Source organism: Rhinatrema bivittatum, chromosome 4 (assembly GCF_901001135.1).
Source record: "Rhinatrema bivittatum chromosome 4, aRhiBiv1.1, whole genome shotgun sequence".
Taxonomy (NCBI): Eukaryota; Metazoa; Chordata; class Amphibia; order Gymnophiona; family Rhinatrematidae; genus Rhinatrema; species Rhinatrema bivittatum.
Window position 1 is genome coordinate 195,549,007 of NC_042618.1, and position 16,432 is coordinate 195,565,438.

At 46.2% G+C, this 16,432-nt stretch overlaps 1 protein-coding gene across 2 annotated transcripts in view; it reads left to right on the forward strand.

Moving 5' to 3' along the window:
* Positions 1-16,432, forward strand: part of DNAH1 (dynein axonemal heavy chain 1) — a 1,058,897-nt gene that overhangs the window by 93,477 nt on the left and 948,988 nt on the right. For both annotated transcript variants that reach the window (XM_029599497.1, XM_029599496.1), the window contains exons 7-8: positions 14,954-15,115; positions 15,618-15,870. In XM_029599497.1, the coding sequence (XP_029455357.1) occupies positions 14,954-15,115; positions 15,618-15,870 (415 nt within the window). The remainder of the gene's footprint in view (positions 1-14,953; positions 15,116-15,617; positions 15,871-16,432) is intronic.

The following is a 16,432-nucleotide window of genomic DNA, read 5'->3' on the forward strand; positions in this document are numbered from 1 at the left end:
AGAGAGTGAATCCCATCCGCAGCGATACATGGAAGGAGTTCCTTGGTAAACCTTAACCTTTGCTAACTTGATTAGCTATCAAAATGAGAGACCTTTAAGTATCTGGAGATGATGACATCAGCTCAGGGGGACGCCCCTGAGGTTCGCGCTACTGCTGGTACTTGAGTCTGGGCCGTACGTGCGCCCTTAGGCCTCAGGAGAACATGGCGGAAGGCAGCGTCGAGCCGGTCCGGGGACGCCGGAGGAGGTTGGCAAGATGACGCCGTGGCAGCCAAACTTCCATCAACCAGGGAGGGAGTCGCCAAAGAGGTAAGGTGGGTGGAGTGGAGATGTCCGGCAGCGATGGTTGCAACAGTAACACACTAGCGACTGAGGGTGGGGTATTAAGATTAAGCACCTCCGATTTATCGAAATTGACATTAAACCCTGACACAGCGTTAAACTGTTGTAATGCTGTCATAACTATTGGTAAGGTGGATGAAGGCTCAGTCAAGGTGAACTGGATGTCGTCTGCAAAGAGCGACATTTTGAATTGACTAGGACCTATTGTTACTCCCCCGAATCTCATTTGTAGATCAGATTTTAGAAATAAATGGTTCTAAAAAGAGGGCAAATAATAGCGGTGATAGAGGTGCCACGCGCTATTGGAAAACTTTCGCCGTAGCCTCCATTCACCTTGACCTGCGCCCTCGGTCCCTCATACAATTTTTGTATCCAATTTAAGATAGACGGATCAAACCCCATTTTAAGCAATGTGCGAAACAAGAATGGCCAGTGCACCATATCGAACGCCTTTTCGGCATCAACTGAGAACAGAACATTGGGGATGGATTCCTTGTTTACCCCCAAATCAGATCGATAATCCGGCGCACATTGTCAGAGGCAGCCCTACCAGGAATGAAACCCGCCTGATCATGGTGAACCAGTGTAGGTAAGAAATGATTAAGGCGCTCCGCTAAAATCCTCGCTATAATTTTCAAATCTAAGTTAATGAGAGATATCGGACGGTATGAACTACATTGTGTCGGATCCTTTCCCTGCTTAGCAATGACAGTGATCCCCGCCGTGTTGGAATGGGGTCCCAAGTTACCACTCGTTCGCAGAAAATTAAAAACCTCCATTAATGGGGCAACCAATACATGGGAGATTTTGTTTATAGTATTTGGAAGTTAAGCCGTCTAAACCTGGGGCTTTTCCGCCCTTTAGCTGTTGGATAGCTTGGAGGATTTCTGGTGCTGTTATGGGGCTATCCAGACGCTGTTGTTGATCCTCAGTAAGCATGGGTAAAGACACCTCTGACAAATAATCTTCTATCTCCGCATCACGGATATCCGCGTGGGCACTATACAATGTGGTGTAAAAATTGGTAAAGCTTCTACGGATGTCTACAGACCGAGTTAACATCATGCCAGAGGTGTCCTTAATCTTAGCTATAGTGTTCTGTAGTTGTACACCTTTTAAGCGTCTGGCTAGGAGGCAGCCCGCTTTATTTCCCCCTTCAAAGTACTGTTGTTTAACTATATTGAGGTGATGGGCAATCTGACTGTTGTCTAGCTCTTGTAATTCCCTATTTATATCTTTTAATTGTGTATAAAGCCCCGTGTCTGGGTTAAGCATATGTCGGTGAGTTAGATCAGTCAGCTCATCTAAAAGCCGCATTCTCGTCGCGTTACACTGTTTCTTACAGAAAGTTGACTGTGATATAAAATGGCCTCTAGAGTATGCTTTAGAGCATTCCCATATAATGGTTGGATCGGTAGAGTTAACATTCTGGAGTTTAAAATATTCTAGCATCAACTTAGCCAGTCGGTCAGCAAAACTAAGATCATCAAGCAAGCTGTCATTTAAACGCCAGTACTTCATGCCTCCATCTAAATCTGCCTTAGCCAATTCCATCAAAATGGGGGTGTGATTCGACCACATCAGCGGCTCTATTTCAGTTTTACATACTTTGTTTTGCATTAATTTATCAACTAGGAATAAATCTATGTGGGAGTAGGTGTTATGGGCATGTGAGTAAAAGGTGTACTGCCGTAATTGTGGGTGTCTGACGCCATATATCAACTAAATTCCAATTATTTAGTAATGCAATTAGTTTCCTCCTGGATTCCCCGGAAAGTTGGTTGGCAGGCCCCGAATTATCTATGGCTGGCTTTAGCGTGAGGTTAAAGTCTCCTCCCACAATAATAGATCCTTTAGCAGACTGGGATAAAACTCTCTCCATGACTTGAATAAACCCCTGTTGTTGTGTGTTGGGGAGGTAAACATTGAGCAACGTCAGGACTTCTGACCCAATTCGGATAGTAAGTATTAGGAGACGTCCAGAAGGCTCAGCATATTTAAATAACACTTCATGTACACAGTGGGCAAAAATCAGGAAAGCTACTCCTGAGTATTTAGACCCAGCAGTACTGGCAGCGAAGTATTGCGTCGGATAGTTTTTATGCGATAGCCTCTCATATCTGGCCCTTAGATGTGTTTCTTGAATAAAGGCTATTGTAATCTTATGATGTTGTAATTCTTGAAACAAAAGCTGCCGCTTGCGGAAGGAATTGAGATCCTTTACATTTAAAGTGAGGAAGGATATCATGTATACTCTAAAGCTGTATAAAGGTGTGCTAACAATATTCTGGGCAATGGCTCAAATCTATGAAGTATATGCATTGGAAGCCACCGGCTTTGGACCCAATGTTTTCCCCCCCTGAAAGTGTGGAATCCCCAATATCTTCTTCCACCCCATAGCAGATCTCTCCCATCTTGGGGGAAACTACTTGCGAGAAGTTCAGACCCTGAGCTTGTGTCAAAGTTCCCGAGTCATTCCCCCCTTCCCACCCTTTCTATGTGATCAAGAACACCCAGCTACTATCAATAACCATAAACCTCTTATGTTGAAATCCCTCCCGTTTCCTTTTTGGTTTTTTTGAAGTTAAACCAACCCAAACATATATTTTGCAATATTCTGAACTCAACAACTGAATGACATATCCAGTAATACATTGAAGTTATGCATTGAGCAAACTATATGACTATCAAATATGACCACTGTCAATAAATAGACAGCATACTGACAGAACGTAGTGTAAACCTTTCAGCTTTATCCAAAGAGTCAAGATTGCAGCCCTCCTGATTGATGCTGTAGTGGTCGCCGTCCATTAGTTACCCGTTGCCATCTCGGAAACTGATCTCGTTTTGGGAGTGGAGCCTGCGTGGGGGTAATAGTAAAATCCACAGGCAACCCTGCTGTATTTAGGGCTGAAGCCGCTTCAGGCAGTGTTTCACACGATATGATGTTCCCTGGTGCATAAAAAATAGACCAAATGGGAAGATCCACCTGTATTTGATGTGGGCTTCTCGAAGAACTTTCGTGGCTTCCTTCATCTCGAATTGCTTACGCAGGGTGGAAGGTGCCAGATCTTGGAAAATGGAAATTTTTAGGTTCTCCCAGGACCATTCCATTTGATTCCTGGTAACCTCATAGATCTTGAATTTTATGGAAAAGCTGCTCAAACAGAGAACAATGTCCCTGGGCTTATTATCGGGATGCGGACCAAGAGCTCGATGATCCCGCTCGAGATGTACTGAGTTTTCTTGATCATCTAGCGGTGAAGTAGAGTCATATCAAAACTGTGCCAAATTGTTGCGTCTGGACCTATTTTCAAGGTCCTCCAATTTCTCTGCAAACATTTGGTTGTCTTTCTCAAGTTGTTGGTATTGTGCATTCAGGTCTGCCATATTGACCGCATGGCTGTCCATCTGCACATCGAGATCATCTACTCAATTTCCCAGCGCTGCCAAATCTTCCTTTATCTGTTGTGTCCGTCTGTTCCCGACACACTCTCTCCACCCTCCTTACCTCTTTGGCGCCTCCCTCTTCGTCTGTGGGAAGATTGGCTGCCGCGGCGTTCTTCTGCCGAAGTCCTCCGGCGTCCCCGGACCAGCTCGACGCTGCTGACCGCCATGTTTATTGGAGGCCTAGGGGTGCGCGCGCGGCCTCGTTGAAGTTCCGGCGATGGTGCAAACCTCGGGGGCATCCCCCGAAGATGATGTCACCCGCGATGGAAATATAAGGTCTTGGATTTTGCTAACAGATTGAGTTAGCAAGGATAAGGATTCATCCTATCTACGCTACTCTGCCTCCTCAGACTAACCAGGGGTACCCGCGCATTGGAGGCCTCGCTCTCTCTCTTACTTTATAGATTGCAGTCTGGAACTGGTACTCGCTCCTCGAAGGCCATTGTTCCCGGACTTCTTAGAGTTCACTTCTGCCTGGAAGTCATCACTGCCAACTACATTTGTGAGTTACCATCGCTGTCTCAGAGCTTCCCTGGAACCAGGTACTCGCTTCTCGAGGGCCTCTACATTCCAGTTCCTGGGCTTCTATGAGACATTGTGTGAGTGTTACCATCGGGTTCGGTACATGATCTCTGCATACCCTGCCTACTCACTATATTTCAGTTTCTCTACAGCTCAGCCTCCAGGGTTCGCTGTTCCAGTATCTGAGGGACTACAGCCCAGCCGGGCATTCCAGCTCACTACTGCCACCTCTGGTGGTTCAGGATACTGTCTAATAAAAGAACTAGTGTGTGTCTGTCTCCATACTCTGAGCCTGACCGGTGGTCCCTCTTGGGATTCCCCTCCCGGGGGCGTGGTCATCTGCCACTGGTCCAAGGATCCACCCAGAACTCTCCTATATCATTACAGGTTGCTAACTCCTATATGATTGCTCCTCCCAACAGATAGTTCCTAGCAGGTTCAATACGGATTGCTAACTCCAGCAACTCCGTTCACTACAGATTGCTAACTCCATGGATCTGGAACAACTGAGTGCTTTGCAGGCCATACCGGGCCTGGCCCAGAACATTGTGGAGCAGCAAGACACCTTGGAGAAACTTACTGCAGCATTTCATCAGCTACACACACCGGCTCAAGGCACAGCCTCCAACCAAGAAGGTCAGTCACCGGAGGTAACTTTGAAGACTGCTGTACCACTGGCGGCTTCAATCTGCTTTTCCGGAGAAATCCAGAAGACCTGGGGCTTTTTGAACCAGTGCTGCATGCACTTTGCCTTACAGCCATCTCTATTTCCTACAGATCTCTCCAAGACTACCTACATCCTTTCATACCTGGATGGTAGGGCCCTGTCTTGGGCATCCTCCTTGTGGGAGCGCAAGGACTCTGTTTTGCAGGACATAGAAGGATTTATGGACTTGTTTAAATCCGTTTTTGATGATCCTGCTCGAACTTCTGTTGCCGGTTCTGCTTTAGTGGAATTGAAGCAAGGCAGCAGATCGTTGGCTGAATTTGCCATAGAGTTCAAAACTCTTGCGGCAGAACTCCGCTGGGACCCCAGATGTCTCAAAACTCTCTTTTGCAGAGGCCTGGTTAACCGTTTGAAGGACGAGCTGGCCCCTCGCCAGACACCTGATTCGCTGGATGAATTAATAGCCTTGGCCACTCGGATAGATCACCGGCTCCGGGACAAGGTGAAGGAACTCCAGCCTAGGGTGTTACCCGGGTTAAACAGGCCAGTGCTGTCTCTACACCTTGGATGGTTCCAGTAGTCCCTGCTCCTGATACAGATGAACCTATGCAACTTGGTCGTGGACACTTATCCTCCAAGGAGAGAAGATTTCGGAAGAAGCGCGGCCTTTGCATGTACTGTGGTCAACCCGGCCATAATGTCTCCAAGTGCTCCATTCGTCCGGGAAACGGACGTGCCTAAGTCCGGCGGGAGGACTGTTCTTAGGCCATACCGTGACATCTCCTCCGCTCTCTCTCCCAGTCTATTTAACCTACGGACCGATCACGGTTCAGACTCCTGCCCTGTTGGACTCGGGGACAAGAGGCAACTTCATTCTCAGATGTCTAGTGGAATACTTGAAGATTCCCCTCAATAAGTTGAAAGATCCACTACTGCTATCCTCCATTTATGGGGAGCCCTTACCAAGCAACGTGGCTTGCGAAACCGTACCAGTTATTCTTCGCACCGGGGCACTCCATATGGAGTCAATTTCCTTCTTTGAACTGGAGAGGGCCATGCAACCCTATTGTCCTGGGGTTACCTTGGCTGCAAGTGCACCAACCCCAATTTGACTAGATATCCCTGAATCTCTCCCGCTGGGGCCCAGAATGTCATGGGAAGTGCCTTAAGGAGATCTCTCCTATTGTATGCATGCCTGGTTATTTAAACAGGCTTACCCTGACTAACCCCCTCCCCGCCTTCCCGAAATCAGCCATGAACACTGTATATTGAATCTCTGCCTTTGTATACTGTACATCTTCCCGAACCGTTGCATATACCACTGATCCTTGTATATAGCTCATTGTTAATTTCAATGTTATGCCTGTTCCTGGCAAGTTCATTTTTTGTTCCTCTCTCTCTCTACCTTGACCTCTTCATTCCTATTGTTCCCATCCCATTCCCTGTTGTATGTATTTTCCACAGCAAAAGAATGTGCGGCAAACGATTAAACTGGACAATACCACTTTAACCAGGACGCTAATATTTTAATTTGTGCATTCAACAATAGTGCACCGAACTTAAATTATGGAGTACAAGACGGGTAATCATACAAAGCCCCGACACGGCCGTGTTTCACGGCAGGCTGCGTCAGGGGGACCAATTCCAAAAATTCTTAGGAAGAATAAATCGGCAGCTCAAGTTGCGGTGAAGCAATGGTTATCTTAATAATAAAGCTTTAAAGCAAGGAGTCCCAGGCAGACTCTCTTACATGTGAAACTGTAAATGGCTAGGTTTTGTCTCCCCAGGGACATCGCAGGAGGCAACAAACAACTGGAGTCGGACCCGAGGTCTCAGATGCTCAGAATGCTGCAAGGTGTATGTGGGTGAAAAGCGTGTATACAATGTCCCAATGTTCCAACCATTTATTAAATGTAAACCGGCATGATGTGCCCTCGAATGCCGGTATAAAAAAGTTAATAAATAAATAAATAAATAAATGCCTATGACTCCAGTGATGCCAGGACTGCCCCCCAATACGCATCCTTTGGGGATGTATTCTCTAAAGAAGTAGCTGATATTCTTCCTCCAGATAGGTCTTATGACTGTGCCATAAGGCTGAAGCCCAATGCTGAGCCACCGAAGGGACGAGTCTATCCTCTCTCAGCTAAAGAGAATAAAGCTATGTCGGAATACATTCAAGAAAATCTCCAGAAGGGCTTTATCCGACCGTCAAAGTCACCAGCAGGCGCAGGCTTTTTCTTTGTGGGGAAGAAGGACAGTACCCTACATCCATGTATCGATTATCGAGGTCTAAATGAAATAACAATCAAAGACTGTTACCCCTTGCCGTTAATCTCGGAGCTGTTTGACCGGCTGCAAGGGGCCAAGATATTTTCAAAACTTGACCTGAAGGGGGCCTACAACCTCATTCACATTCGGAATGGCGATGAATGGAAAACAGCCTTCAACACGTGAGACAGCCACTTCGAGTATCTTGTAATGCCGTTCGGGTTGTGCAATGCACCCGCCATTTTCCAAAATATGATGAATGACATCTTGCGGGACCTGCTGTACAAGAATGTTGTGGTCTATCTGGACGACATACTAATCTTCTCCCAGGATTTGGACACCCACATTGCAGATGTCAAGCAAGTGCTCATCCATTTGCGTGAACACCGGCTGTACTCTATACTCTCTAAGTGTGAATTTCACAAGACTCAGTGTCTTTTCTAGGCTACATCATGTCGAAAGAAGGCTTTCAAATAGACCCTCACAAACTTGAAAGTATCAAGAATTGGTCCCAACCCACCAGCCTAAAGGCTTTAAGGAGATTCCTGGGGTTCACCAACTATTACCGAAGCTTTATAAAGAACTATTCTTCTTTAACCGTACCCTTGACTGCGATGACTCGCAAGGGTGCCAACGCTTCAAAATGGTCAGCGGAGACTATTTCCACGTTCGAGAAATTGAAGACTGCCTTCTCCACTGAACCGTGCTTACGGCATCCAGACCCCAATAAGCCCTTCATAGCGGAAGTCGACGCTTCGGACATGGGGGTAGGGGCTGTGTTAAGCCAAGCAGGAGACTCAAAAGCCTTACGTCACTGTTCATTCTTCTCACGAAGATTCCCTCCAGCCGAGAGGAACTACGGGATTGGCAACAAGGAGCTCATGGCAATAAAGCTTGCATTCGAGGAATGGCGGCCTTGGCTCAAAGGCGCCCAACATCAAATAACCATTTTTACGGATCATAAGAACCTTGAGTATCTCCGGCATGCTCAACGGCTGAATTACAGACAGGCCAGATGGTCTTATTCTTCAACCGTTTTGATTTTGTGCTCAAGTTCCGTCCTGGAGATCGAAACACCAGAGCAGACGCACTGTCACGCTCATTTCATTCAGAGGATGTGCCTGATGAGCCATAGCACATAATTGACCCGAAGAAAGTCCTCTTGACATCCACTCAGTCTGTGCTCATTGGGAAGACTATCTTTCCAAAGAAACTCAGGAAGAAAGTGCTCTTCTGGGCACACGATTCCAAGCTGGCTGGCCATCCTGGTGAACGCTTAAGATACAGGACTGTATTGGTGGCCTACTATCAAAAAGGATACTTATTCCTATGTGGCATCCTGCACCAATTGTGCTAAGAACAAACCTGCTTCTGGACAACCATGGGATCAAATGCAACCTTTGCCAGTTCTGGATCGGCCCTGGTTACACATCGCTACTGACTTTGTAGTCGATTTACCTACTTCTGGAGGAATGAACACCATTTGGGTGACTTTGGATCGCTTTAGCAAGATGGCACACTTCGTGGCGTTCTCTGGCATACCCTCAGCCTTGGAGCTTGCTAAGCTCTTCATAACGCACATATTCCGCCTCCGCGGCCTACCTTCCACATCTTATCTGACCATGGGTCCCAATTCACAGCACGATTCTGGAAGGCTTTGTGTAAGTTGTTTGACATCACTCTAGACTACACCTCAGCCTACCATCCGCAGTTGAATGGCCAGACGGAACGAATGAATCGTACTATGAAGCAGTTTATACGAGCTTATGTCACGTCCCGACAGAACAATTGGGCCGAATTGCTTCCATGGGCTGAATTTGCCATCAACTCTCTTCCAGCAACATCCACTGGAAAATCACCATTTGAGGTGGTATTTGGACGTCCTCCTATACCGCCAATTCCTCCTACACCGCCACAAAGGACATGCTAATCAATGCGAATGATCGTGCCAAGAAGTACTACTACGCGCACCATGCGCAGGCTCCAGTCTTCAAGCCAGGAGATAAGGTCTGGTTGTCTACTAAGCACCTCAGACTCAAACTACCCTCCTCTCGGTTTACTCTTTGCTATGTGGGACCATTCCCAGTCCTTCAACGTATTGGCCAAATTACCTAACGTCTGAAGCTACCACCTGGGCTCCACATCCATAATGCCTTCCACGTTTCTCTCCTGAAACCACTCATACTCAGTGAATTTTCTTCCAAGACTCAAGATCCTCCTGTCATCAATGCAGAAGATGACTTAGAATACAAAATTGAAGAAGTTCTGGATATTCGTAAAAGATGCAAGACTTTTGAATAACTTCTAAAATGGGAGGGTTTCGGCCCTGAAGAAAAGACTTGGGAGCCTCAGACCAATATCCTGGATAAAGAGATGCTTTGTCAGTTCCACCTCGCGCATCCTTCAAAACCTAAGCCTGGTACCCGAAGAGGAAGTTGCCCTTTGAAGGAGGGTACTGTTGTGTCCGTCGGTTCCCGATGCCCTCTCTCCGCCCTCCTTGTCTCTTTGGTGCCTCCCTCTTTGTTCGCAGGAAGATTGGCTGCCGCGGTGTTCTTCTGCCGAAGTCCTCCGGCGTCCCCGGACCGGCTCAACACTGCTGACAGCCATGTTTCCTGGAGGCCTAGGGGTGTGCGCATGGCGCGGCCCCGTTGAAGTACCGGCGATGGCGTGAACCTCGGGGGCATCCCCCGAAGATGTCACCCGCGACGGATATATAAGGTCTTGGATTTTGCTAACAGATTGAGTTAGCAAAGATAAGGATTTGTCCTGTCTACACTACTCTGTCCCCTCAGACTAACCAGGGGTACCCGCTCCTTGGGGATTTCGCTCTCTCTCATATGGACCGATACAGTAAAGTGTGGCCGCGGTTTCGCGGTTTTTAACTCGCTTTGGACGCACGTTTTGAGTGCGTAAAACGGACACGCGATTCAGTATCGGCTTTTGCGCGTCCTTAGCGCTTGCCGAAAAAGACACGTATCCATTTACGCCCGCCGCATGTATATGATATGTTAATGATCGGATTAGCTATTCCCCCCGATTCAGTAACGTGCGCCCAAATTATCGTGATTTTAACCAGCTTATTTACCGCGTCTTTAACCTCTATATTTACCGCCTACCCTGACCCTGGCGTTAGTGTGGCGTTCAGTCAGCTTCGGACCGGACAGCGTCATGGACAACATGCATATATTGGCTCTGCCGATCTTTTTCATTCGGTTGAGAAGCAGAATGAGAAATACTCGGCAAGCGAATTCTACAAGGCAGATTGGAGAGGCCAACAGGGGAGCCCAGCATCAAGGAGAACCCAGCCAACCGGAGAACCCAGCAGCAAGACCGGAGGAGGTATGTGTTCAACGGTACCATCCATCTCTGGGCGTCTCTGAGGCTCTGGGGGTCTAGCGAAGACATGGATGCCTCTACAGACGCCGGAGAGATGGGAGCCGCACCAGGCCTTCCTCCGGCATCTACTAGGCGTCCTGAGGCTAGGGGGGGGCCCAGTGGACGCCTATACAGATGCCTTCCTCCAGCATCTAGAATTAGGCATCCCTGAGGCTGCTGATTCTAGTAAAAGCTTAAATAAGAACGCATAGCTCATTTATGAATAGTAAAAGCTTAGCTAAGAACGCATAGCTCATTTAATTGGATGCCCAGAAAGGGGCGGGAACGTCCATGGACGTTGGAAGGCAGCGTTCCCGTCTGTTTCCAGGCGTCCATGCTCGGAGGCCCCGACCTTCACAGATGCCCGGACGTCCTTGCACGTCCATGCTCGGAGCTCCCGACCTTGGACGTTCGGTCAGGCGCTCAAGGCAGCGGCCATGGACATTGGAAGGCAGCGTTCCCGTCTGTTTCCGGGCGTCCATGTTCGGAGGCCCTGACCTTCACAGATGCCCGGACATCCTTGAACGTCCTTAAGCACCCGTATATGGAAGGTTGGGGGTGGCCTCCGATCAAGGACGTCCGGATGCTCAGGGCAGCGTCCCGGTGTCCATGCGGGGTCTGTAGAAAAGAACCATCCACTTACCTGCTGGAATGACATTTGAAATGATATTTGAAATGACAGGTATGGTGCCAGTGCACCCTGGATACTGTATAGGTGCTGTATACCGCTCTATACAGTAAAATGGATTGCGAACGCCTACTGCTTCATAGGCGCGCTTTTGGCGCTCCTTTGCCGCCGCTTGGATTTGCGTCTAATTTGAATACTGAATCGAGTAGCTTGCGAACTAAAATGTGCGCGCGTCAAACACGCGGGTGCCCGGCTCTGTCGCACTTTTTTTTTTTACGCGTTGGTACTGTATCGGCCTGTTACTTTGTAGATTGCAGTCTGGAACCGGTAATCGCTCCTCGAGGGCCATTATTCCCGGACTTCTACGGGTTCACTTCTGCCTGGAAGTCATCACTGCCAACTACATTTGTGAGTTACCATCACTCTCTCAGAGCTTCCCTGGAACCAGGTACTCGCTCCTCGAGGGCCTATACATTCCAGCTCCTGGGCTTCTATGAGACATTGTGTGAGTGTTACCATCAGGCTTGGTACATGATCTCTGCATACCCTGTCTACTCACTTTATTTCAGTTTCTCTACAGCTCAGCTTCCAGGGATTGCTGTTCCAGTTTCTGAGGGACTACAGCCCAGCCGGGCATTCCAGCTCACTACTGCCACCTCTGGTGGTTCAGGATATTGTCTAATAAAAGAACTTTTGTGTCTGTCTCCATACTCTGAGCCTGACAGGTGGTCCCTCGCGGGATTCCCCTCCCTGGGGCGTAGTCATCTGCCACTGGTCCAAGGATCCACCCACAACTCTCCTATATCATTACAGATTGCTAACTCCTATCTGATTGCTCCTCCCAACAGATAGCAGTTCCTAGCAGGTTCACTACAGATTGCTAACTCCAGCAACTCCGTTCACTACATTATCTCGGCTATTGAAGCCATTAAATCCGAATTCTGCTGTTTCATATCTGCCCTAAGATCAATAAACCAACTTTGCAGTTCTTCCCTACTTGGAAGATCGCTGATTTGAAGTTCTGCCGCTCTGGGTGAGGCCTCCTCCCCCTTCAGTCAGCGTATCCTCCGGCGCTAGGGCCTGCACGCTCTCTGGGTGCGTGAATTCGGCCGGCTGTTTGCTAAAGCCAAAAAGTTTTAAATTGGCTATTTCGCGTTTCGTGGTCATCCTGGGTAGTACTCACACAAAGGTACCTGTTTTATGTTTGGTGTCGCTGGGTTTTAAGCAAGCTGGGTGGAAAGAAGCGTTCCCGGGGTCAGGAGTATAGTTTGTCTTTCTGTTCTATTTGATAGTTTGTTTTTGGAAACCCTCTGGTTGGAAAGAGGATTTAAGTGTTTTCCTAAGTTAACTTTACAGGTAATACTGGCAGGTTGAGGTCATCATGGATGCCTATAAGAGGTGATGCCAGTAAACCTATTAATATCTGCCTCCATTTGCAAGCTGGTGAGCATGACACATTCATCTGGACTGGTCTGACTGGCTTCAAGGAAAGATAATCATCAGATAAGAACAAATTTCTTCCTAAAAGTGAGTTGTGAGCTGAAGTGTGTAGGGCAGAATCTGAAGAGTTTTATTATACTCATGTAATTTTGTACACTGATAATTTTTCTTACTGTTTTAGGTCCTGATTTACTAAGCTTTTTTCCCATAGACACACAATGGAATAAAAGCTTTCGTGAATCAGGCCCTTAGTGTGTTAGAAAATCAAGAAATATTATTGGTTATGTCTCTTTTCAGAAGCTTCATTGCTAAATAGCTTTTTTAAATGGAATAGTCTGATTGGTAGATGAACAGTCCTGTAGGCAAGATAAAGGTATTCTGTAGCCTGTGGGGACAGCTTGCTTTATTCCCTCCTCTGGTTTCTCCTTGTCTCTGGGGGGAGGGGGCAGTGCTACTTATCGCCCTTAAATGCGATATGAAAGGCCCAAGAAACAACACCTATTTGTCTCAGAATCAGCTTTATTTTTTGTACATTTCAGATGTACCACTTAGAACAAAATAATATCGTATGCTTGGCAAGAAACTTATAGAATATAGGGATGTGAATCTGCACCGGACTCGTTTCCGGTATCAAGTTTGGGTAAAAACCGTGGGAAATCTTCATTCCCACGTTTCTTACCCGTTTTAATCGGCTGTGACGTGCCGGCCCCGTCACATGTAGGAGCAATAGATGTCATTGCTCCTACCATGTGACAGGGGCCGGCCAATGGCACGGATACCCTGATTAGTGGCAGCCAACGGCCGAAGAGCGGGAGATCGCTCCCGGGACCCCCGCTGGACCACCAGGTATCTTAAAAATTTTTTGGGGGGATGCGAAAGAATGAAATTTAAAGGGTCGGGGTGGGTTTGGGGTTTATTTTTAAGTACCCTTTCTTCCTGCCCCCCCCAAAACAATAAGAGAACCTCACGAAAACTTTCATGGGGTTTTCCTATCGGGTTTGGGGGCCCCCCGAATTCTGACGAGTTTGAAAATATCTTCCGATATTTTCAATCGTCAGAAAAATGATTCACATCCCTAATAGAATATACTTCTGATAATTAGCTTAGAGATAAGAAGAAATATAACACATCACCTTGGTTGAAATTTTCTCATACTTTAAAACACTCCTAACTTGCTAGCCCATAAACAATAAACCAGGAATTAATTCCTCCTCACCACTTTGAAGATCTCTGGTCTCTGAGTCATCAATGAAGAGACAGCACTGAACATGGCCTCTTTCTCTGAAGCTTCTCTGAATCTCACCCCTGAAGGAGAGCAGAGGACCTGCCTAGTTCTTTGGGAAGACCCTGGCAAGTGTGACTCTGGATACAATAGCAGGGCTGGAGAGCTCTTCCATATAGTACTTTAGGACACTGGATCTGGTTGGTCACTGTTGTTGCAGGGTGGATCAGGGAGCAGTGTCTCTGATGTTTTCTCGCTGGTGCGTGGAATCTGGTGAGTCATCTCCACGAGTCCTTTTTCCCCAGGGATTTTAAAAACCAGTGTATGCATATTCAGAGGCTTAATACATACTAATTTAGTGACATGTGACCAATTCTGATTGGGTCCTTCTTCACGTAGACGTCTTGACCCCCCCTCCCTCCCAGCTCTACCATCAGGCAGATGCATGACAGAGAGCTGACCTGTCTGACAAAGACCCTTTTTATGATTGGATGGTCCCATCTCCAGGCAGAATTAAGCCATGCTGACCAGTTTAGATCTATTTTTACACATACATACCTGGCCTATATTGTCTTTCTCAGCTCCCCTTTTGAAGGACTCTGCATATAAGCACAGGCTTACTTGTGCTCGCTGCTGTGTTTGCTAAGACAAGACTCCTGTTGTTATCAGTGGCCCATGTAAATAGTGAGTGCTTGCTAGTCTGATAATTCAGTCGTAACTGCAGCTACTTCGAAATTCAGCATTTCTGTGTCTCTGAAATACAGTCCACCTCTCCACTGCAGTCAGAGAATCCATTTTGCTGCATAAAAAGTAGTAACTTGGGGGTTTTATTCCTGGAGTCCAACCTGTGTAAATCGGATAGAACACCCTCATGGGATGGATACTAAGCCATGCTCATGACAGAAGCAGAAAAACCTGAAATGGGTTTCTGTGACCACAATGACTGAATTCTTTAAAAGTGATTGAATTTATTTTATTCCAGAGTCTGAGAGGTCAAGTATACCCTCACTCACTTTTTTGTTCTTTTTTCCCTCAGAGGATCCAAAAAGTCGTGACTTGACATATCAGTGGTACAGTGTTGGTGTCTTGGATTATGATCAGCAGAAAAAAATCTTTTTGGTGCATAAGGCAGATGAAAATGGACGTGTGAGGGATGCAGAAGGGAATCAGATACTGAATGGAGGCATAACAGCTGACGGTAGATTCTGTTTTCAATACAGTAGGATGAATGTGTGAAGTTCCAACGACTATCAACACATTTACAACTTCTTGATGTCCATATTGAGTAAGACGGCAATCAGAAAAGTTATCCAGGCAAAGTTACCTGAATAACTGTAATTGGATAGTCAGATGAACTTATCTGGATAAGTATTCAGTTGAATATAGTTAAAGTTATCCAGATAACTTAAGGGCAGTTATTTATCTGACCAGACTCACCAGCTCACTTTATCTTGGTAGCATTGATTTTTAGTGCTGGCAGGACAAATTGAAACCATTTCCTGGGATTGCTCCCAGCACCATCTCTTTTTACATGAGTAAATTTAAATTTAGCGTGGGAGCAGGAAAAAATACTCAAATCACAGGTTTTGTCCAGCTGTCTGCAAATATTAACCAGACACCCTTCGTTTATCAACCTCCTTGTATTTATTGTTTATTTTTACCTCTGTCTTTTTCTCATCTGTATCTACTTTATCTGCCAGGAAGGCCTGAATTGATGCCATGTCAATACTGGGTGCCACGGATTCGTCTACTGTTTTGTGCAGAAGATCCTCATATCTTTGTTAGCAGAGTGGTAGCTGCGAATCAGTTGCGTAAAAAGACAGAAGCACTTTTGCTGTATAATCTGTACCTGGACTGCATGCCTGTGAGTGGACTGCTCACACTTGAACCGGAGAGCTTAAGTAAGATGAAGTACTGGGCACTAAGTACACCAAAGATGAAGCACGAAGATCAGTAGGTATCACATTAAACCCAGTACCTCACCTACTATTCCTTTATTTATTTATTTATTGATTGATTGATTGATTGATTGATTGAAATTTCTTTCCGCTCACTTACCAGACTATTTGTTCTGGGTAGATTACAACAAAGTAAAATACAATAAAAGGTGCAATTAAAATAATTAATAAAATACAATAAATCAAGTCAAACAATTTAAATCATCAATACATATAAAATAATTGAACATAATTTTACAAAAAGAAAATATTGTCAGTTCCTAAGACCTCTCAAAAGCCTCATTAAATGAGTAATTCTTCAATGCTTTTCGAAATAGTTTATAATCAGAAAACAAATGAAGTTCTGAAGACAATCCACTCCAAAGAATAGGAGCAATACAAGAAAATGCCTGACGATTAGTTATTTTCAAGAGTGTAGTTTTAGCACCCGGAGCTAAAAATAAATTCTAATAGACCGTAATGTAAGGGAAGGGACATACTCAGCTATGATCCTCTTTGAATAAACTGGACTTTCACTATACATAGCACAGTGTACCAGGATCAGTATTTTAAACTGT